This window comes from Anomalospiza imberbis, chromosome 12 (genome assembly GCF_031753505.1).
Source record: "Anomalospiza imberbis isolate Cuckoo-Finch-1a 21T00152 chromosome 12, ASM3175350v1, whole genome shotgun sequence".
NCBI classification, from domain to species: domain Eukaryota; kingdom Metazoa; phylum Chordata; class Aves; order Passeriformes; family Viduidae; genus Anomalospiza; species Anomalospiza imberbis.
Genome location: NC_089692.1, coordinates 14,333,125 through 14,356,191, shown reverse-complemented (window position 1 = coordinate 14,356,191; position 23,067 = coordinate 14,333,125). Strand labels below are relative to the sequence as shown.

The 23,067-nt window shown below is 43.4% G+C and overlaps 1 protein-coding gene across 2 annotated transcripts; it reads left to right on the top strand.

Moving 5' to 3' along the window:
- On the top strand, positions 1 to 22,328 carry NUTF2 (nuclear transport factor 2). 2 transcript variants are annotated; one of them, XM_068203042.1, is made up of 5 exons: positions 1 to 133; positions 8,541 to 8,665; positions 10,594 to 10,665; positions 14,698 to 14,796; positions 21,752 to 22,328. In XM_068203042.1, the coding sequence occupies exons 2-5, from the start codon at positions 8,567 to 8,569 to the stop codon at positions 21,863 to 21,865; spliced, it is 384 nt and encodes a 127-aa protein (XP_068059143.1). In that variant the 5' UTR covers positions 1 to 133; positions 8,541 to 8,566; the 3' UTR covers positions 21,866 to 22,328. The 2 variants fall into 2 exon arrangements, with proteins under 2 accessions (XP_068059143.1, XP_068059144.1); XM_068203043.1 differs by lacking the exon at positions 1 to 133 and adding an exon at positions 7,880 to 8,165.
- Positions 22,329 to 23,067: the final 739 nt, after the last annotated feature.

Here is a 23,067-nt window from a genome sequence, read left to right as displayed (position 1 = left end):
GCCGGTGCGACTCGCTGTCCCGGCATGCCGCGGGGCCGGGCGGAGTGGGGCGGGGCGGGAGCGCGGGCGAGGGAGGCTGAGGGGGCTCGCGCCGCGCACGGGGCCGCTGCCGCCGCCATAGTGGGAGCCGCGGGTGAGTGCGGGGGGCGCGACCGGGAGCGGCAGCGGGACTGGGACCGGCACCGCCCGCGGGCCGGCACACGGCACCCCCACACCCCCGCGCTCGCCCCCCGCGGCCCCGTGGCCCAGCCCCATCCCCGCCGCGGGGCGCTGCCGCCTGCCGCGGGCCGGGCTGGGCGGGAGCCGCCGACCAGAGCCGCCCTGACCTTCCCCGTCTTTGAGGCGCCGGCAGCGCGGTCCCGGAGGGGCGGTGGCCGCGGGAGCCGAGCCATCGCCGGCTGTGCCCGGGACTGGCGGGCCCCGCGTGTGGGTGGGCTGAGGGGGGTGGGCCGCCCCGACCCAGCTCCCCCGGGGGGAGCGAGGGGCCTCGGCAGGGGCGAGCTCGGCCCGCAGGCTCGGGGGCCGATCGCTCCGGCGGGCCGGGGGATAACGGGGAGGTGCGGGCTGTGCCTCGCCTCGCCTCGCCCGGCCGGCAGCCCCCGGCACTCCCCGGGCGTGCTGTCCCCGGCGGGCCCCGGCGCTGCCCTCAGAGGCACCGAGGCTTCTCGGCCTGGTGCCCGTCGGTGCTTCTGTCTTGCTTTGCCACGGCTCGGTATCGCGGGGAGGAGAGTTAAAGGGGGCGAACCGGGAGCTGCGAGGAGATGGTTTATGCAGGGCAGAAGGTTTACTCGGTTTTAATGTTCTTGCTATTTTCTGCCTTACCAGAAGGTTGTGAGAGGACTGAAGTTACCTGACGTGGTTGAATCATTTTGTCACATTGAACTTGCAAGGTTCATGCTTCCTTGGAGTGAAACTAGCAAAGTGCATGTGCTCAGTGATCTGCTGCAACCATGTAGTTTTTACATTGAGTTGCCATTTTCAAGTATGATATGCAAGAGAGGATTTTTTTTTTGCCTTCTCTGGCTGTTATCACTTTTCAGCTTTGAGAACAATCAAAACCTGCAAAGGAGTGTATGTTACATTCAGTTAATGTGAGATAGCTTTCTGAAGATATTTAAATCCCTGAAAGTCTGTTCTTGGAAGTCAAATTGAACTTCCTGTCTGAGGCAGGCTGAAATAATAATTCAGCTCATTTGAAGTCCATAATTTCCAGTGTAAATATATCTTGGAGCTGGACATACTGTATTGAACTGAGAAAAAAAAGCCCAGGTAAATGCTTGAGTAGGAATTGGTTGCAGAAATGTTGTTTGAAAGTGAATTCTGATTCCTTAATCAGCTGCCGTCTCAAGTTAATACTCTTTTCCCTTCTTGAAAAGTTTTCTGTATTTGTGTGCAGTGACTTTACATTTTCTTTTAGCAGCAACAAAACAAGGCATTTCACAGACCTTCACCTAGAAGCAGCAAAATTACTGTATGTAGTGAAATGCCTGATCTCATTTAAAGTAAGGTGATATTTTGGCTCACTTTTGGACTATTTAACTATTTTCCTGCTGGGTCCCTAATTATTTTTTGTCCAAAAGGTTGCAAGTTACTTGTTAGATGATTTGAAATATATTTGCTTAGCATCTGTGTTTGTTCAGGTCTTTAGAAAAACGCAAACGGTAACAACTTTCTGCAGTAACAATCTCTGCTGGGATTTCTTTTGTCCCTGTTAATAAGGAGATCATTTATTTAGTGAACGTGTAGAGTATGGTAGGTTTAGGATTTGCAATATATACTGATGGCTGGTAACATTGCAAGTATAAATCTTTTAGGTTGTTTTGAAATTTATAGATATGGTGGCAAGTTTGGCCATTCAGTGTTGCTGTGTCTATAAGGTAAAGAAAAACAGGGTGTAGCAGTTCTCCCTTCCAGGTCCCCAGTGCCTCCCGTTTGTTTTTTTTTTATCTGAACAGTCCTGTATTCATTTTGGGGAAAGGAAATTTGGCTTCAGCCTTGCAAACTTGAATTCAGTTTTTGGCTTGCATGAAGAATATTCTGCAAAAAAAGGTAGTTGTTTAGCATTGTGGCTTTTGCTTAACAACAAAACATTATGTCCTCTGCAGTTACGTGTAATATATGTCTGTATATTTGAAAATCATCCTGACTGACTCTGTGTGGCTCTCTTGGGTTCTCAGGTTGCAGTTGGGATGAGCATCGAGCTGCAGGCACAGTGAAAGCTTTCTCAGAGTCTTCCTCAGGTGCTTTGTGTACTAGTGGCCTTACACTTACTGACATTTCTAACAAAAAAAATGTATTTCAGGTTGGCATAATTCCCTCATTAATTTGTTTTAACAAAGTTGGAGTAGAGGAATAAAAAGACTAAGAAGGGGAAAGTAAATGTATTTCCCAAAAGGAAATAGTCTGGACCTTGTCATCTTCCCCATTCTATTCTCCCTTTCCATCCTCTCACTGTTCACATATCTAGTCTTAATTATTTTTAGCTCTAAAAGCATATTTAGGATAATGTAATTTCTTGCACAGAACAGTCCATGGCAATTACTTGGTGGAGGTCTCTGAAGTCAATGGTTTCTGATTGGCCTTGAGCTGTAGTTCACAAAGGGTTCTCCTCTGTGGATCAGTCAACTGCTGTGGACATAATTGTGAAATACGTCAGAGAAACACTTCTTTCCTTCAGTCTCTGAATGTATGAATTTGTTCCTCAACTGGAAATTGTGTAGGTTTTCAAATGAGAAAGGTTGGCCGCAGAATTGGCATTTACCACACAGAGATGCAGTGTGTTAAAGATAAATGGCTGATGAGGCATGATGCCCCTCAGTAAGTTCCAGTATTTCTGCATCCCTGTGTTACTGGGCATTCTGCCTGGCCCTGGGCTTGTTTAGTCTAGGAAAGACTTGAGCAGGGCTTAATCACAGCCTCCAGTCTCTATCAGGCCATTATGAGGAGAATGGAGGCAGGCTTTTCTCAGGGTACCTCATGGCAGGAACACAAGGGGCATGACTGGAACAGATGGGATTTGGGTAGGACACGGGACAGCTGCCCTCTGGATGAGAGCAGTCAGGCCGTGGAACAGGTTTGTCCTCCTGCTCTGAGCTGGAGGAGGTCCCTTGCAATCCTGCATTATTCTGGGATAATTTGCATAGTTTCTCTGTTGGGAGTGTATCCAAGGAGGATGATCTGTTATCAAGTGGTTGTTGGTGGAGTTGAAGAGAAGGAGGATTAACTGGTCCTGTGATACTGGTTGCATTGTGTTCCTAGAAGGTGCACACTGGAGACACTCCTGTCTTTGCAAGCTTTAGTGGCAAAAGAAAAGCAATTGAAAGAAAAAGAGCCTCAAACTGTTGGCTGCTTTGCTTTACTTACCAATCTAAAGACTGCTGACTCTCTAATCTAAGTCATCTAAAATACCTGTGTGGTAGAAATTGCAAGAGTATCAGGAACTGAAAAAGCTGAGAGCGCTTTCATTGTCCTTATTTGCTCCTGTTAATCAGTAGTGAAGGGTGCAGCAACTGATGGTCAGAACCATGTTTGCTGTGGATTCACATGTGTCACTGGTCCAGCAGCACAGATTTAAGGGTGGTGTTGGTGCTAATTTGTTGCACTGATTCTCAAATTTTCCAGAAAACAAGCTTGAATTCAATCTTAAGAGAGTTTAACTTTGGTGATGTTGGGCTGGCTTTACTATCCTGGGAGCTTGGTTTATTTATGCTGAGATTACTTGTGAATAAATATAGTCATAACTGGATAATAGAAGGCAATTTTCTCCACTAGCATTAGAATGTATTGGTTTGAGGTTTTTTCTCTTTAAATTCAGTGGGTTTTTTCTTAGTGTTTTGCAGACCAGAAAGACTTTACAGACCTTCTTTGCCTGTGGTGGTTGTTAATTGATTTTTTGAATACAGCTCACTTTTTAAACGTGGCAATCCCTGGCAGACCACCTCTGTTTTTCTTTAGCAACTTATATTTCACTATTGCTCATGCTAGTTTTTGTTGACATTTTTTAGAAAATGTTGTATTCTTTTAGAATCACAGGCCTACCTTGCTCTAATTCAGAATGACTGATTTTTTATAATTGATAGCAGCAAGCTGACATGTGTACAGGTTGGATAATGTGGTAAAGCATAACTGCTGGCTGGAGCAACTTTTTCTTCTGTCTTCATACAGTAGCTCACCTGCTCCAAATGTCATTGGCACTTAGGTGTTTCAGAGAAGGCAATCTCTTTACTAGTCTTGTTTTTCCAAGTAAAAAAGTGACTTTTCCTCAAGCTACCCCTCTGAGTAGCTCTGGTGGTACTGCATGAGCAGAAAGATGGACTTTGTGCTGCAGCAAACTGACAGAATCGTGTTTTGTAGCTTGTGAAGGAAGCAGTAGGAGGAGGTTTCATTGAGACAGGTGGCAGAAAATGAGTCTCTTAAGGACCGAGCTCCCCTTAGGAATTATGGGCAGTGTTGGTCTGCTCATGCTAATCTCACACCCAGAGCTAAGGAAGGAGGGATGGAAGATGGGTGAGTGTAGACAGAGACACCAAAGCTGGGACAAGCAATGGAAAAGATTCTGTATTTTTGGATTTTGTGGATAAATAAGTCTGCCTGAGGCTGTGTAACCCTAGTTTTCCTCAAGGTCCCTCAGGGCCCATGTGGAGGCTCTGCTCTCTTCTAGGTGTTCTCTTTCACCTAGGGTGAAAGGGTGCAGCTTTGTCTTCAGTGCTGCTGCTTGCTGGGTCCTGCAGCTTGTCCTGTTCTTGGTGCAGTCTGCCACGTGCCAAAGCAGATGGATGCAAAGCAATCACCAGGGATGCCCTGGTACCTTGTAGGATGAGATGTATAGGGATTGTGGTGAGAGATTTGTAGAGGGATGGGATTTACTCTTGACATGTCAGTGTGCAGCCTGGCAAAGGTGTTGGAGAATTTTATTTTGATGTCACTGCAAAAGGTCCCTACAGAGAAGCACTTCAGTTCAGCAGTGTCACCTGTTGAAGACAGAGTTGCTGGGAGCTGCAGCTTTTGTGCCCTGTATTGGGTTTCTGCTTCAGCACTGACTGCTGGGTGGTATTTGGAGTGGGGATAAATTCTCTAGTACGAGCAGAGTCCAAAAAAATAGAGTGAATAATGTGAATGAAGTATTACACTATGTGCTGGTAACTCAGCTTTACAGCTGTGCCTTGTGAAGAAGCTGTTAATCAAATGGACCATGATGTTCTTAAGTGGATGTGAGGAGGTAGGCTTGGTTTGCAGTGACAAAGGCAGGAAATTAATTAGCTTAAGGAAATTATCTCCTTTTCCATGGGGAATTAATGTGGAATATCCAGTAATGCACTTACACAATGGTAACTTTCAGCAGGTGCCTTTAAAAGGGCATGTGTCCTTTTTAAGTAACATTAGGAGCTTTCTAGTTTATTGAAACTTCTTTTATCTGGTGTTATATTAAGTGGACATTGTTGTTTCTGTAACCATGGACAGATTTGAGTGAACCACAGGTGGATTTGACTGGATGGCTCTGAAGCACTCCTGTGTTGCCCTAGTGTTTGACAACATCAGAAACCCTGCTTTGCTCATAGGTTTGCAATAGATCCTAAAGCCTTTCATATTATATTTATCTCATTAAAATACTATACTGCTAAGTATGTCAATACAGTCTTACATGGGTTGTGTCTCACTGAAAGGGACTGGGCTTGATGACACAGATCATTCCCATCTTGTTCTTTCTTTAGGTACCTCTCTAAGCTTCTTACATCTGTAATGGCAGGCAGAAAACACAAGACAGCATGGAGGAAAAGGTGACAAATCAGAAAAGGAAAATTAACCTTTCCAGGAAGAATAAGTGTTCAGCAAAACCATATATGAATGGCACAGGAAAGAGAATAAGGTTGTAGCAAACAAAAAAAATTAGTCAAGGATCATTAATTTCAACAACATTTTTTTAGCTTGTTCTTATTTCTGAGAAAATCAACATTATAATTAGTCAAATTTATTCTATTATTTATTTTATTTATTTAATAATATTTTACTGTTCAAAATACAAACACTTTTTTTAGGAGGAGATAACAAGCTAACATACTAATTTTTAGATTGAGAAACCGTAATTCTACTTTCCGTATTTAAAACAAGAATTCCTTCATTCCTTGCGGTCTCTAAGGCTTTCTCACAGTTTCAGGATTGAACAGAAGGCATCTGGTGCTTGAGTGAGGCTGTTGTGCCTTGAGGGACTAAATGAGGTGCAGTGCTGGCGTACAGCTTGATCTTGGGTTTGTATGATGGTACAGGGAGCTGTTAAGGGTGAATGCACATCTTGTGTGTGGGGAAGTTTAATATGGCAATAGCTCCCTTGCTTTAGCTTCAGAAGAATAAGCTGGTGGTTATTTTTTGTGCTCGGCTTCAGTTCAGTGTTAGATGTTTGACTGCTGAGCATCAATACTGTCAATTAGATTTGCCCTTAAATGTTTAGGAATATCTGGCAGCGATGTAACTTTGTGTGTTAGAATTGAAGCTTGATCCAAACAAAGTGAATCAATATGATTTTCACCTGTGCTGATTATTGGCTCCATCAGGTCTGGAATGGCAACTGCAGGCATCAAACGTAAGTCTACTACTTCTGGTTTCCAAATATGACATGAGTCCTACCTCTCAGCAGGTTGGACATCACCAACTTCCAGGGAGTTGGTGCCATGGTTTTAGAGTGTTTTTTCTTCAACATAAATTCCCCTAATACAGGCTGAAGTTATTTGATTTCTGGATCAACTCTGGGTTAGGCTGGTATGCAGCAATTATGGATGTGCCATCAATAAAACCTTTTCACATGTAAAGAGCTAGATTTAAGTTATTTGGGAGGTGAGTGTGGGGTTGGTTTTGTTTTTGGGTTTTTGGTTTTTTTTTTTAATCTATTGTACTTGGGTGATTTTTTAATTTGTGATGTGTTTTCCTAGAGGAGTGGCCACACTGGGTAAACTCCTCCAGACTGAGGTATGTACTGCAAGTATCAGTGGAGCACTCATGATGGTGACTAACACCAGATTGTAGATCTCTTTGGAGCAGTTGAAACAATAGTGGTGTGGCAACAAGACTGAATTTTTATGTTAGTGTTCAGGCTTGGTGACTTTGCTGTTGACTGTACTGCCTAGGTGTCTGGTTGTGAAATAAGGATGTTTAAAGCTGTGAGAGCAGTTGTTCTTGGTAGTTGAATTTACCACCCTGGAAACACAGATGCTACCTGCTGTTAGGCCATTGATCTGACAAAAGAGATTTGCTCTTCTGTAAATCTGGCCAAATCTGCATGACCTTAATACTTCTAACCTAGAGTCTGAACCCATTTCAGCTCCCATTTGTGTGAGTAAAGCTCAGATAGCCAAAGGCCTAAAATATGAAAAGAGTTTTTTGTCCAAAAACCTGGGCCTGGTAGTACCCTCTGTGGAGATCTTGGGAATGTGTGTTTTGCTTCTCTTAGGAATTTGTTAAATCTTATATAGGTGTGTGGGTAATTAAAAGCTAAAGGAAGCCAAAATAACTATTATGTCCTAAAACAGAATTTCTTGGCCTGCAGTGCAGTTTAAACCTGTAACTCCCAAGGTTCCTGGGCAGGAATTGAGAAGAGGGACTAGTGGCTGACAGGTCTAGATGTTAAGCAAGTATAATTTGCTTGAAGTGAACTCAGGTCTTAAAATATAATGTAGTGGGGTTTGAATGAAGCATTTTTGTGTTATGATTTTTAGCACAATTCTTCAGACTTTCAGAGACAAATCAGGATAAATAAAAATGAATTTGCTTCCTTGAAAAATGTAATGTTGTGATAAAGCCATCAGCTTGGGCCTGTCTAGACTGCTGTATATGCTCTATGTTTAATCCATCTGGAATAGAGGGACTTGTGTTCAGAAGTGTGGGATGCCTTCAGCACCTTCGCTAGGAACTGCAGATTCTCACCACTATGAGAAATCATGGTTTGTATCTTGAAGTTATCACAGGTTCAAAGATAAACATTGAGTCTACTTCAGCCTCATTGACAGAAGAGGATAGGCAGAAAGCTTGTGTTGATCAATGAGCTAGTGAATTGATTCTTGATAAGTGCCATTGACAGGACACTCTTAGAATGGCCTATGGATGGTGAAATACCTGAGGAGCTAAATACACAAATCAGTTGGTGTAAGCCACTTGCAGACAATCCATGTTAGCAGGTCAGTTGTTTACAGTAAATGAGATCAAGTTGAAACAGTGAGCACTTGCCAGCTTGTTCAGATGGTGTAACTTCTGAAATATGTGAAGACAAGGTGGTAACACTTGATTTTGTTCTTGTTCTCTGCTTTTATACATGAGATGTGACCTCACACTGAAATAGCACTACAAACCAAATCTATAATTAGAAATTAAACCATTCAGTATCCAATACTTTTATTTACAAGTCTAGGATACAGAGGTGAGTTTGTCCTACTTATCCCAAAGAAAAATTCAGGCCAGTTGATAGGATCTGTGTTTCTTGATGCTAATGCTCAAGCCAAGTGTTACACTTACTCCTGTGGTCTTTCTGATGATTTTGTTTACTTGTTTTATAGTCACTGGCTCTGGTTGAGGATTCAGAATGGGAGACAAGCCTATCTGGGAGCAGATTGGATCCAGCTTTGTACAACATTACTACCAGCTTTTTGATGCAGACAGGACTCAGTTAGGAGCAATATATGTAAGTATCCACAGGAAGGAAGCTGGGATTCTGTCCCATTATCTGTCTGGGATCCCTTGTTTTGATGTGTGAGAATACACAGGGTGGGATAGTGGGCTTTATCCTGACTCCAGAATATGCCAGTCAGTGCAATCACACTCACTTTTATTTATTGCTTTTCTTTTATGTCTCACTGATGGTTTGAGCTTTGTTTGCCTTATAGGCAGTCAGACTCACAAAAGCCCGGTTTAGCTGTAGGCAGTGATTTGTTTTGGAGGTGTTTTATGATAATCCTGTGATGAAGTGCTCTGTAAAAGCAAACATTCTAGTCTTAGTTTGCCATTAATTTACAAGCATGGATTTGCTTGGATCCCTCTTGAAGTGGGATGTAATTTAAGTCCTACCCTGTGTTTAGCAGTTCTTGCAGGTGTTTCTTGGACCTCATGCTATATCAATGCTCTGAACATTAAAATAGATTTACAGTTTTAAATCCAGTTTAAACATGTAGAATAACATGTTAAATGAATGTAAATTTAGTTTAAATTTCCTCAAACATTAGGTTTTTATTTTTGCTTCTTATTTGGGGTGAAGTAGACTTGCATACCAGAATTAAAAATTGTAACTAACAAACCCAAGAACATCAGCTTTTAGTTTTGGGGGAAGATTCCTCCAGAGGATGCAAAGTTCTCTATATGTGGAGTTGATTGCTGATGGTGAGGAATGCTGCTGGCTGGCTGAGGAGTTGCAGCAAGACATTCAAGGCTGACAAGTCTTCTAGCAGCATATCCTGTTTTTCTGGCTGGTTTTTCATCTGCTGGATGATCTGTGTGAAGTTTCAACAAGCTCTTGAGGATTGAAATGGTTCAACACCTTCTGACACCCCTCCTTATACCTCAGCAATATCCAGCAGCACTGATACCATTTGCTCTTGGGATTGTTGTGTATTTGCTACATACCAGACTGTAGGTTTACTTTGCCCAAGAAGCTGTGTACAGAGCCTGAAGAGAAAGAAAACCAAGCAGTTTGTGTTCCAACCACAGCTCTAAATGTGGAGGCTCTTAGTAGTTTGTATTTTATTACCAAAATACATTCAGTCCTCAAAATGGTGGTAAGTACAAACTAATTTACATTCCTGGCAATAGGGCTTTCCACACAGTGGACTCCTGGCTTTTTTTCACCCTTAGGGTCTTTCTGCCTTCCATCATTCAATGAAGAGTCCTGTGCACGTGTAACTGGGAGAACTATTATGCAGGTCACTGATGTGTGCTGTTTTGTGGAGCTCCTGAACTGTGGAGAAAACACACCCTGTTTTGTGTGGCTGAAATGCACCAAGGTCACAATTTGTATAAATTTGTGGGGATTCTGCAGAAATGGGCTTTTAATGATGAGCTTTTTCCCTTCAGATACCCTGGGAGACCAAACAAATATTTTGGCATGCAGAAATGCAGCAGGGAGCTCTTAGATTTGGTTTCTATTCCTGTATCACTACTTCCACCACAAGATTTGGTTTATCTTTAGTGGTGCAATCCAAGTCAGTTAAGACTTCTGTCACCTATTCCAGGTAGGGATCTGGCCAGTCACTTTTGAATTACTTGAGTTAGGTGAGTTGAAGCACTACCCTGGTGGTGTAACCCATGTTGTCAGTTTTCTTCATATATTTTTCTCTTTCCACATGCTTGACTTTGTGTCCATATTTTTTTTTTTAATTCCTTAGATTTCCTTCTGAAAGCTGATTTTTATCCAAAGGCAGGAATTCTTTTTGCTGGTACACTTATGATAATGAAATGTAGTGTTTTTTTTAGTTGATTGTTCCAAACTTCTTCAATTGATTTTGCTGGTTTCTATGTCCCTTTGAGGTAGTTTTCAAATAGCTGGATTCTGAGGATTTCTGCTAAATACATAAAGTCTCTAATCTACCTAAGTTGATGTCATTTTTCTTTTTCCACCAGATTGATGCATCATGCCTTACGTGGGAAGGACAGCAGTTCCAGGGCAAAGCAGCCATTGTTGAAAAACTCACTGTAAGTCTGTAATCCTTACTGAATGTTTTGGGAAGCAGTTAGGAAGACTACAAGATAATTACTTCTGAAAATTTGAGTTAGACTTAAGCAGTTCAGAAATCTTGGAACTTGTGCTTCCAGCTTAGGTCTTCAAGAAATGTTATGAATTACTGCTGTATAGTGGGTTATTCCACTAATGATTCTAATGGTGGAATGTTAATTGACTCCATAGTTTGCAAGGTTACTTTGTGACTGCAACTGTATTTGACATTATTGATTTATTTTTTTAAAAGGTCTAATGCATAAGCTGCCTCTGATCTAGAGGAGTGAAAGGTGCCTTTGCTCTTTTAAGGCATGCCAAAGAAGAAGCAATAGCAAACCTGTTACTTGGATCTGTCTGTGATAAAGGCTAGACACATTACAGCAAGGAACAACTTGTTTTCTGATACGTAAACTGCAAATAAGTTCTATAGAGGAGAAGCTGACTTATCCTCAATGCAGATTTGTCAGCAGTTCAGATATGAGCAGGTATGGTTCAGGACTTTGAAACGTGTTTCCTCTTCAGCAAGTGAGAGGACACTGGAATTCTTTGTTTGTTTAGTTCAACTAAAAGAATTTTTATCTTCTAGAGTAAATCCATGCTTCTGTTATAAAACTGGGGGTACTTGCAAACTGTCATGAGACTAGAAAGTTTGTTTCTCTTGTGAGATATGCAGAGAACATGCTTTGTAGGTCACCAGACAGTTTGCCCTGAGTATGGTATTTCAGACATTTTTATTACACATTGAGAAGAAAAATAATTGTAACTTGACACTTGGCTTATTGCACAGCTACTGCTCCCGTGTTTTCACATTGCTTCTTTTGCCTAAGGCATCTTTAACTGTAAAGGCTGGGATTTGCCCTCAGGTCTGTGCTTTAGATACCTTTGAGAAGGCTGCTCATCTCAGAAACAGCAGCAATTGCTTGCTTGTAGGTGAGGAGCTACCCAAGCTTCAGGGTTGCTTGTTTGTGTACTCAGTGTTCTTTAGACTTTTGGGCTTGCAGCCACTTAGATACCCAACCAGCCAAGCATTTGCTTGGCCACAGTGTCTGATTGCTGCCTTGGATTCAACCCAGTGTAGATCCAGCCCCTTTCCCACTGTGACACAGCTCATCTTTACCTTCCCTGTTGCTGGTGCAAGGTGGACTTTTTGGATTTATGTGCCTGCTGCAGTTGTAATTGGTGAGTGAAGACATGCTACTCTGTTTTAGGGAATTTTTTTCTGGCTTGTATCCATCTGCTTAAAGTAAGGAGGAAAAGCACTGGAGTTACTCTGTGCCCTTCCACCGCCGTGGCTCGTTATGGGCTGTATCAGCTTACGGTGACTCTAATGTTGTTCAGCATTCCTCTGTCAGCACTGAGCTGCCTGGGCTCCTGTTGCTGTGTCAGCTTTATGTGCTCACCTACTCTGCTTCTGGAGCTGCTTAGTCAGTTCAGCACAGCCCTGAAAGTTTGACACTGAAATTCTTGCGCACTTCTGTGGTCTTGTGTCCTTCAGTGCCTGGCTGGTGAACTGATGTAAGCACAAAGAGGTGGCATTTTCTTTTAGATCGAGTTCTTTGCTGTGTGACAGCAATGGTATGGCACCTTTTCAATCTGCTAATATAGTAGGGCAAGGTTGTATAGGCATTGCTCTGCACGACTGGCACATCTGTACCTTGTTACAGCATGGGAGTTGACTTGTTCCTTCCGTCCTAATTGGTGCTGGACTTGGTTAACATAGAATGCCTGTGCTAATTAGGGGCAGCCTGATTTACATTGAGCATTTGAGATAATTATGTAGTTCTATGAACATACTGGACCAAGGAGGAAGCTGAGACGGGTATTCTTGCTGCCAGCAGTGAATTTATGCTACTCAACTTTATTCTTGCCTAATTTCTCTTACCTGACTTCAATGAGATTCCATAGTTTTCAGAGTGAAAGACCAATTAATTTCTAATATCAGAGGATGGTAAAAACCTTGCTTGTTGTGTGGCTCCATGCTTTTTAGATCCTTTTATGATACTTTTCATACCACAAAATCCTTTGCTCTGGTACAGATGCATGTCTATAAGTAGCTATCCTTTTGAGGTAGCCTCTGCCTATCCTAAAAATCAGTGATCTTTTCTGTCACATACACTCCTACTTTTCCCAGTGGGATTTCTCCCAGTGCATCACATGAGTAGCTCACTAGGCTGGCCAGCTATTTGGGGTCCTTTCCTCTGAAGAGAACAATCATAGAATCTTTAAGGTTGGAAAAGATGTCCAAGCTTTGACTGAACACCACCTTGTTAACTAAACCATAGCACTAAGTGCCATGTCCAGTTCTTCCTTGAAAACTTCCAGGGATGCTGACTCCACCAGTTCCCTGGGCAGCCCATTACAATGCTTAACCTTTTCAGTCAAGAAATTCTTCCTGATGTCCAACCTGAACCTCCTCTGATGCAGCTTGAGGCCATTTCTTCTTGTCCTGTGGAATCAGGTGCATGAAACAGCCGCTGTCTTACCCAGCCTTGTCTTTGGTTCCTTGTCACCGTTTTGCAGAGCTCTTGATTCCAAAGCCTTTCCTTCCTCCCTAGAATGAATTGCATTCATTCCCCTTCATCCCTCTGCCTTTTCAAGAGGATCTTTTTGCAGGGCTTGTTCAACAAGAACTTCTTATGCTGAGGTGTGACTAGGCTTTGGAGTACCCTTTTGTCAAAGAAACTTCCCAGCCTATGCTTGTGCAGGCTGTGTGGGCATTTTGCACATTCAGGTTCAGGATGGCGACCCTGGAAAACAGTCTGCTGGTCATTCAGAAAAGAAGGCTCTGGATTTGTATTGTTACAAAATGTCTATTCCATACTACAAAGCAGGCAGTTCGCTCTGCACTTTCCCCAGCCAAGAGGAAACACCGCAGGCTTTATTAAAGGGTATTCTTGAATAGTGTCCCCCTGATTAGAGGGCTGCTCCCTACACTTCATTTGCTTCCTCAGGTCCTGATCCTTCCACAGTTTCTGTGTTCTCTGTTATCAATGGATTTAGCTTCCTGGAATTCTTCCTAGAGCCTTAGGCTTGTAGAGCCAAGACTGTACTTCATATCCGCTACAGCAGGACTTGTGTCTCTGCCTAGGCCTTCTAGGAAGTCTTTGAGGCTCCTTCCGCTAGAGGGAAGTGCAGAACTTGTTGAAGTATGCATTTGGATCTGTTTCAGCCTGTTTCCAAACGCAGCAAAGGCATCCAAGTGCCACCTGAGGTTTGAATGGCCATGTGCTGCCATCCTGTGCAGTTCCTGGACTTGGGTATCTGCCATATGGTCACCCAGAGCTCCACCCATGCTGAACTACTACTGAAGCACCCAGCAATGATGCAGCTTTTGGGAGAACAGTCCCAAAATGGCATTGTGTGACAGGACTCTAGATCTCCCAGGTGTTTCATGTTCACTGCTTGGAAATGTCCATGTTGGAATGTGAATGTGGTCTAAGTTGAAAGACAGGAATTACTCTCCAATGCCAAGTGTTTCTCAAGGTGTCTTCCTTGCACACATACCTCCAGACATAGTGACCTCGGCTACCTGAGTGTCAAGGGAATTAAAAAGGGCAAGAGTGGATATGTGGATTTCAAGTCTTTAAGATTTCATTCACTTTTCCTTTCCATTCATAGCCACTTTAACAAAGAAGCAAATTCAGAGTTGTCTGGTAAATGTCAAGTATTAGATGATAAAATCTTTTAACACAGTTCAGCGCAGAGGTTTGTTCCTTCATCATAAGAACTTCGAGCTTACAGATGATCTGAAGCCCTTCAGGCCATGCAGTTAGAGTAGGAAAATGTACCGTTTACTGTGTATGGTGACATTATTTTCTCTTTTGGTGCTTGAAAAACACAACTGTTTAAATTTACCCCACATGAGTAGTGCACTCATTTATAACAGTTCTCTGTGCAGTACTGCCACTATAGTCTAACACTTCATAATGTTGGATTTGCTCAGTCTTTGTTTTGTAAGTTAAATAATTCCATTACTGTACATTTCCTTATTTTGATTTTTTTCATTGCAGAGCCTCCCTTTCCAAAAAATACAGCACAGCATCACAGCACAAGACCACCAACCTACACCTGATAGCTGTATACTCAGTATGGTAGTGGGACAGCTTAAGGTAAACTCTTTCCATTACAGGTTAATGAGTGCTTATGTCTTAGATCTTTGCAGGATTCTAAATCATCTGATTTCTGAATACATTTAAATACTTTAATGGGTGGGGTAGGAACAGGGATAAGCTTGCATTGGGATATTGCTCCTCTGCTATTCAAGACTGTCAAGAAATGCTCCTTCCTTCAGATACCTAGTTCTAGTTAAACCACCTGTAATTTGACAGTCATGTTCTGCCAAGCAAAATGTTGTGGATTTTACTGTGCAGGCAAATACCATGTGGGTTCTAGAGGCATCAGTATTTCCCTTACCCTGATGCAGTAAGGTTTTGGTGTCCTCTGTTGCATTTAAAAGCATAGTCACAGTGTTCTTGGACAATTTAAGCACATCTTGTTTAACATCCTCCTTGATGTAAAGTTTGCATTGAGCTCTGATTTAGAAGACTTCATTTTGTTAACTGACCACCCTTCAGTGAGTTCATACTTTTTCTTTACTGTCACAGGATACAAGAATACAGTCCTGGTATTAGTACAGTCCTGTACCTCTGTAATCAAAACTGATTCAGCAATGGGAATGTTGCCTCTGAGATCAAACACTTATTGTTGAAACAGCTGCTTCTTGTGAAGAATCAGATTATTTTTCAGGCTTAGTATGACCATATTGCTGTGTGAGTGATACTACTGAATTGTGTGAACTGACCCAGTCTGCCAATATACCAGGACTACATACTTGTAAATTAATGAAGCTGCTTATGAATGAAAGACATTGTCCTGGAATTTGCAAAAAATACTCTGTACATAAAATCAGCTGCAGGCAGAACTTGCTCACAGTGGGTAGTGTTAGTTTAAAAAAGGTGAAATTACACAGCAGTAGTTAAAATTATCAGAGTTTGTTTGGTCCAGCCATGCTGTGAAGTCAGGCCTCTAATGCCATCCAGTCTTTAAAGTTACCTGCACCCAGTTTGTTTTAAAATAGCTGTTTAGATTTCCTTTTCCTGCTAACTTAATGGCACTTGTAGTATCAAAGCATTCAAACTTCCACTGACACTGTACTGTTTACTAAGCAGACATAAGACTGAATGTTTGAATCTGCTTGCTAAGCTGTTCTCTTTGTTTTGGGCTGGGCAGCTGAGAAGAGCAGGGCTCAGTGTAATGCATCCACTGCTAAACCTAACATCGGCAGCTTTGGCTCTCATTAAAGTTGCTCCTGCTTCCTAGCTGCAAGTTGGATTCCAGCTTTTTTGTTGCTCAGTCCTACCTGCACACACTCCGTGGAAAAGCAGCCACACGTGACCATGGAAAGCACTGAATTCCAGGACAGACGTGCTGATCTCCTCAGCCTTGCTCTTGGGTGTGCACAAAATTCTGTGATGTGACCAAGACCTTTTGACTCAGTGTCTTGGGCTGGTCACATCTGCACCTAGTTTTGCACAGTCATGTTTTAAGGTTATTGCATAATTATCAAGCAGATCACAGCTTGCAACAGTGATTGTGTGTTGGATCCTATGGCAAGATACCAAGTTCTAAAAAATTCTGTAAAGTTACTCGGTTTTCTCAAACCATAATCCATTAATATGGAGAGACTGTAAATGCAGTCTGGGAGCTTTCCATAATTACCATGACTTGGAGTAGTATTTTTTGATGTATTTTTTTAACCTCTGAGTAATTTCAGATTGCTGAAATTACTCAGTATAATTTGGGGATCATGTGTTAAGGCATCCAGGTGTTAGGAGAAAACATACTGGGTTAAAGTATGCCTACTGTCATGATCAAATCCAGCTTGCTTGTGAATTTTTAGTAGGTGAGGAAATGTTTTTCCATTCTTCACATTTACGTGTCTCAAACCTTAGCTTTAAAAATCACATTTTAATCTCAGGATTGCTGCTTCTCATAGAACAAGTGTCCAGAAAGTCAAAGTCAACTTAAAACCTTACCTTCATGCTTCTGCCCTGTGTGATATTTACAGAGGTGGACAAATTAAATATCAGGAACAGTCTGTGGCATGAATGAGCCTGGCTGTCATCTGTAGTGAATGCTTTTCTCTTGTGCCAATTCACACATGTTGACAGCCATTTTACTGCATCTCAGTGCTGCTCTGTGTACAGTGCAGTAACTGAGAACAACTGGGTGCAGGTGGTGCATTTTAACAAGCGGCTTGCATGGAGCTCCAGTTGAGCAGGGAGCACTGTAACAGGCAAACGTGGAGCTGCATACTCAGTGTTATTTAAAGCTGCCTTCTTAGTGATGTGGCTGCTCAGCCTGCATATATTGCTTTCAAGGAGAACTGTAAGAGAATTTTGCACAAGGAAGGGCACTTCCAAGACCACCAGTAGCATGCTAATATACCAGTATGACCTGTAAATAAAATTTAAAAAAACAATCTTTTGCAGCAAGCAGAATAATCGCCTGCACTGAGAGGCTGGGGCACAGCAGCTTCTTTGAGAAGATGCTGCAGAGTAACAGAGCATCTAAGTAGGTGACTGCACTAGCAGGGATCTAACTGGCTGGCTAAAGCAGTGCAGTAATTGCTTTCCAAGATCCTCTTTAATGGATGCTGATAGGTATTAATGTTTGGGTGGGGTTATCCTTTTGTAGAGGTATAATAAATATACATCCACTTATTCTAATGATATTGGTTTTTATTGCTGTTCATTGTCCGAGTGCTGCTTGCTTGCTTCAACTAGGAAGAGTAAGCATCAGTTTAAGCCTTTAGGAGTGAATTCCTTTTGGTGTGACCCTGCTTTGCCACCGTTCATCCAGAATGTCACCCAGTATCTTCAGTGTGCTTCACCTAGTAATGTATTTCTCCTGTCATGCTCAGGCAGATGATGACCAAGTTCTAGGCTTCCACCAAACCTTTTTGTTGAAAAATTTTCAAGGTGCCTGGGTGTGCACCAATGAAGTCTTCAGGCTAGCCCTCCACAACGTTTAACCCTCTGCCTTCCGTGTCTTCCAGTCCTCGCTGTCCTGGTTGAGTAAGGAGTGCTCTCTTCTCGCCCTTCTGTCCCTTGAGCTCGCTGAGAAGCATGGCTGTGGCTTGTGTGCTCTCAGAGCCTTGTGGCAGATTTGTGGCTCTCCCCAGAGTGTGATTTTTGAAGTGATCGATGCAGAATTAATTGTGAATAACTAATTGTTATGCAGTGTTTCCTAGTCTTAAAAGGAAAAGGAAATTTGCAATTAAAATTACTGGGTATTTTTGTAATGCATGCTGAACACTTAAAGCATTGCTTAAAGCCTGATAAATAAGGCTTAACATCTAAAAGAACCTACAGTCTCAAGTAATTAGCCTTTTCTGTTGAGGTAAGGGTTGTTGCAACCCTGCAGTCCAATCAATAATTGCTGGGGGTACTGGTGAAGAAATAAAACTCTCTCTGACCAGGCAAGAGGAGGGAAGTTGTGTAGCTAAACCTGAAATGCAAAGCAGTGTTGCATCTCAAACTCTGACATGACTCACTGCTCTGTGAGCTGAGGACTTCCTTTTGAGCCTTCAGGTCAGAAAAGATGTAGAAAAACTGAAAGGTCAAAAAGCTGACAAGATTGTGGGCGATGAAGAGCTTGTGGAACTAGGAGAGGAGGTGGCTAAGGGCAATCTGCTTGAAATATCAGTGAAAAGTAATTGAGTACTTCCAATAACCTGAAAGCAAACTCTTCTCAGTGGAGCCAGACAGTGTAACAAGAGACAGTGGCTAGAAACCATAACTTGGAAGGTACTGATGGGACACAAGGGAAGATTTTCATGAGAAGACTGAAACCCTGGGAAGTGGTGCCTGGACACCTTGTGAAACATCTGTTCTGTGAGAATTTGAAGACTCTGCTAGACAAGGCTGTGGCTGATGCAGTGAAAGATGTCCCTGCCCAGGACAGGAGGATTGGATTAGATGATCTCTAAAGGTCCCTTCTGTGGACCTGTACCATCTCTGGACCAACCCAGCCTGTTCTGTGGTTCTGTGATGCAGAGCTGCTGTAGTCTGTGCTCATGCTGAGCAAAAGGCTGGCCTGGAAAAGAGAGGTTTCTTTCAATCTGATTCTGGGACTTGTTTAATTTTTCTTTTAGTTCAGTGATGTCATGGAAGAACTTGAACTGCACAAAGGAAAGTTTTATAGGAAGACTAAAGCCCCTTGTGTTTTGAGCCTGGGCTCACAGGGCTGGAATGCAAATCCTGAGTTGGACATGCCTGAATTTGGAGTGAAAAGTAAGGACAGAGAGTTTCATCTGAGCTGTGATGAAAATCAAAAATAAAATGGAATAGGATTAGTCTGTGTTCTCTGTGGCATCTTGAGTCACTAAACTGTGAGCCTTTGCTATGTGCTAGTATTACATAGTCAAAATTGGGGAATGGACTATAAAGTATATACTTCACCTTGAATACAGTCTAGGATTTTCCTTGTTTTTAAAGTATACTGCTCCTTTATGCTATGAAGGGATAACATGAAAGGAATAAAAAAAACAATAATGTGTGACTTCATTGTGGGAATTTGCTGTCTATACCACACCAAATGTTTTGGGGAGAATTCCCTTTTAGTCTTTCTTCATGTGTCTAGCCCTGAATTTCTAAGAAAGGAGGAAATTCTCCTTAAGCCAAAGCATCAAGAGCTGCAGTGCTCTTATCAGAGCCTACCTAGGCTTATCAGAAATCAAGGAGACCTACACTAAAGCTTGTCTGGCCATGGTATTTTTTTTTCCTAGAGGTATATTTTAAAGCATACTCATGTCAGTAATGACAAGCTCAAATTTGGTGTGAAAAGTACTTATGCAACTTGTAATAGATGCCTCAATGATCTGCAGCAAGGAGGGCAACTGGGCATTGAGAACCTGCCAGCTCCCAAGCCGTGGTGAGGCTCTACTGGCATGGGTTACATTGGATACCTGGGAGAAGCTGGAAAAGGCACAAACCCATGGGCTCCAGTGCACAGGCCATCTCTACAGCTCAGATATGTGAGCCTCTGTTCTGGGCACATGCAGTAGGGATAATACTTCCTCTGAAATAATTGCCATGTCTGCTGTCGTATGTGCTGATGCGCGCGATGGACGGCTGGTCTAGCCCAGCAGAATTGCTGGTGCTCACTGGGCTCGTTCCTAGGGAGCCTCTGCCCCACACAAAGCAGGTGTGCAATGAGGGACAAGCTGCCCTGTTTGTCTGCTGGACACTGACTGCTGGCACTTGTCTTGCTTTGAGGATTTTTCTCTCATTCTCAGTCATGTATTGAACAGTGACTTGCTCATATTCCTGGCCTTACTTGTTGCCTTCCTAATTTCTGTCTGTAGTAGTTTCCTCATTCACTTTCTTCTTCATGGTTTTGTAGTAATTTATCTTGCCTGTTCTCCCCATTCTCATTATGTTTTTGCAAGCTGAAAAGTTGTACTCAATTTACTTTCTTCAGTAGGAAACCATCCTGTAGCTGGATCGTTTTTCATGTCCTTTTATGACTTTACTGTAGCATTTTATTATTTTAACTTACAAGAAATGCATGCAGGATTTGATATGTGGGTGCTCTTTGCGTGTTTATGTATTTGCTAACTTCTGGGATTTGGTTCTTTGTTCTTCCCTAACAACTGCTAACCTTGTGCTTGCCTTGATAGCTTTAGAGCTCTCAGGTAGTTTAATAAATAAATATCTGTTATTATTTCAGTATCACTTTCATGAGGGGCCAGTCTAGGGCCCACTTTGGTTTACTCTGTGAATTAACGCACACTTACTGAAAGTGCACTTCATGTACACCACTTAACTTCCCAGGTGGCTGTCACTGTGAAATCCTTGCAGTGGTTATGGATCTGAATGCTTCCTTTCCATGCACCTGGTGCCACCAGTGTTCTGGCACACTTGCTGTTCCGTGGTGTAACTGATGTCCTTTGCAAGTTGGTCCTCAAAGCTGACTTGTCTCACAGTCCATGAATACTTTTTTAAAGTAAAGTTTCTTTTTTGTTCATTTTGTAGTCTGCTTTGCTCTTCAGACTTGTTCTCAGTGAACAGAGCATTGCCAATGAACATTCAGTGCTTTGACAGCCTCTTTCTGCTCTGGCTGCTGCTTTTCACACCTTTTTAAAAATAAATTTCCTCCATTTTCTGAAGCTGAATAGTCATGTGTTGAAAAAATAAAGCTTAAAATCCTGCAAAAATGCTGAATTGAACTCACTGCAGCCACCATCAGAAGATTGTTTTGTAGTTGGTCCTGTGTGCTGTTCAGATGAAATCCTGTTGTGTGATTTCCAGCTGATTGATTTGGGAATCATTTATATTATTTTGAGGATTTAATTCCTGCACAATGTCTCTGAGAAGATGGGTAAATAAAATTAGGTGGGAGTACTAGTCTCCCTCTAATACTACTTTCTGCTTTTGTAGTAATGTAAGTAGCCAGGCATATTGTCAGGCAGGAGTGGAGGCACTGCTGCAGCCATTCCCTGTGCTTAGAACACATTGTCACAGCTGTGGTGAATGCTCTGCTCCCTTCCAGCTGTGGCTGGACACTGGAAGTGGGAAGTACTGTGTTTCTGGCCAGCTGCACCTGCCCTGGCAAGGCTTTCAAAGCCCAGATCACCTGGATCATCCAGGCAATGTGTTGATACCAACCTCTACAGAAACTCCCTTCTGCCCTCAACCCAAAGTTCAGCAGTTAAAAATCGAACCACTTTCTTTTAAGCTTAATTCCTGGGCAAGGGATTTGTGATTCAACACTGAGGCAGGCATGTTGCATCAGTGTGGTGAGTGACATGTCAGCAGGTCTTCCACAAAACCCCAAATTCAGATGCCACTGCAGGATTTCCATGTGTCTTGGCTCTGAGTGTTTGCAAAGCCCCTCAGAACAGATCCTCTGGTGGTATTGGTGTCTCCTGGAGTACTGCACCTCTTACAGCATGTAATGTCACTGTTAATGTTAGCTTGAGGTTGTCTCATCGTGAGATTTGGAATAAGCTTCTCAAAAAAATGAGTGTTTTGAACCTTTTTCCCCCCTCTCTTTCTACAGGCTGATGAAGATCCTATCATGGGATTCCACCAGATATTTCTATTAAAGAACATCAACGATGCCTGGGTTTGCACCAATGACATGTTCAGGCTAGCACTGCACAACTTCGGCTGAGCAGCCCATCCCGAGGCACCCGGGCTTTTTTTTTTTTCTTTTTTTTCTTTTATTTTTCTTTTTTTCTTTTATTTTTTTCCCATTTTCCTCCTCTCCTCTTAACTGGTATTATTCACACTCACGGAACATTCCAAATATCATACACAAACCTGCAGCACTGCAGAGCGTGAGCAAGCAAGACTTGTGACCTGCCCTTCTGCTGAGTTTACATTGTCACTAGATGAGTTTCTTGTGCATGATGTTTGGAAGTTAGACTTAGCTGCATTTGATAAGAGAAATTTGTGTTGTACCAGCATGCCTCGGAAAGAATTTATAATGCAAAAGGTTGTTGTTTATGTACTGACAAGATGCTCTATAACCCAAAGAAATGAAAGAACAGCAGCCTGTACAGCCCAGTTATTGATTTGTTCAGATGTTTCAATGCTACATTACACAATAAAACAGAGATTTTCTTAAAAGTTTATTTTTATGAGTTAGCTGTGGAGTGTGTGTGATAGTGCTTGCTGGGGGTGGACTGTGTCTGTCTGGTGGGGGAATGCTTGCAGAGCTGGAGCCCGAGCTGAACAATTCCTGACACGTTCAGCAGTGAGTGCAGGGCAGGTCTGCCCTCCTCCATACACCTTCTCCTTCTCAGCAGCTTTTGTAACAGAGCCTTCTGGCTCAGTGTTTAACACTGACGGCTTCGTTCTCACCTGCTGTGTTTTACCGAAGCAAATTCCCCACGTAGTACAGGAGGATGACAGCAGTGGTGGTAGCCTGCAGTCGGTCTCCGTGCCCTCTCAAAGCCAGCAGGCCACCTGTGTTTCCTTCACGGGCGAACGCAGAGGGTGGCTGCCGTGCCGCCCTCCCGGAGTTTGTGCCCGAAGCTCTGCTCAGGTTCCGCGCTGTGCTGTGCGTGCAGCCTCCTCTCGTTCGGCGGGAGCCGCTGTGTGCAGGGCTGCGCCCAGGGCGGCTGTCCCCAGCCCGGCGGCGGATGGAGGGATGAGGGGCGGCGGGGGGGCCCCGGGCTGCGCGGCCCGGCCCGGCCCGGCCCGGCCCGGCCCCGCCCGGCCCCGCCGCTCCCGGCCCGGCCCGGCCCCGCCGCTCCCGGCCCCGCCCGGCCCCGCCGCTCCCGGCCCCGCCGCTCCCGGCCCCGCCCGGCCCCGCCCCCGCCGCGCCGGGAACGCTCCGTTCGGGCGGCGGTTTCCGCCCGGCGCTCGCAG

Excerpts from the sequence above, each read along its gene's own strand:
- NUTF2 (XM_068203042.1), top strand. The coding sequence starts at position 8,567 with ATGGGAGACAAGCCTATCTGGGAGCAGATTGGATCCAGCTTTGTACAA. Across the intron at positions 8,666-10,593 it reads CTCAGTTAGGAGCAATATAT|ATTGATGCATCATGCCTTAC; the intron begins GTAAGTATCCAC and ends TTTTTCCACCAG. Across the intron at positions 14,797-21,751 it reads TGGTAGTGGGACAGCTTAAG|GCTGATGAAGATCCTATCAT; the intron begins GTAAACTCTTTC and ends CTCTTTCTACAG.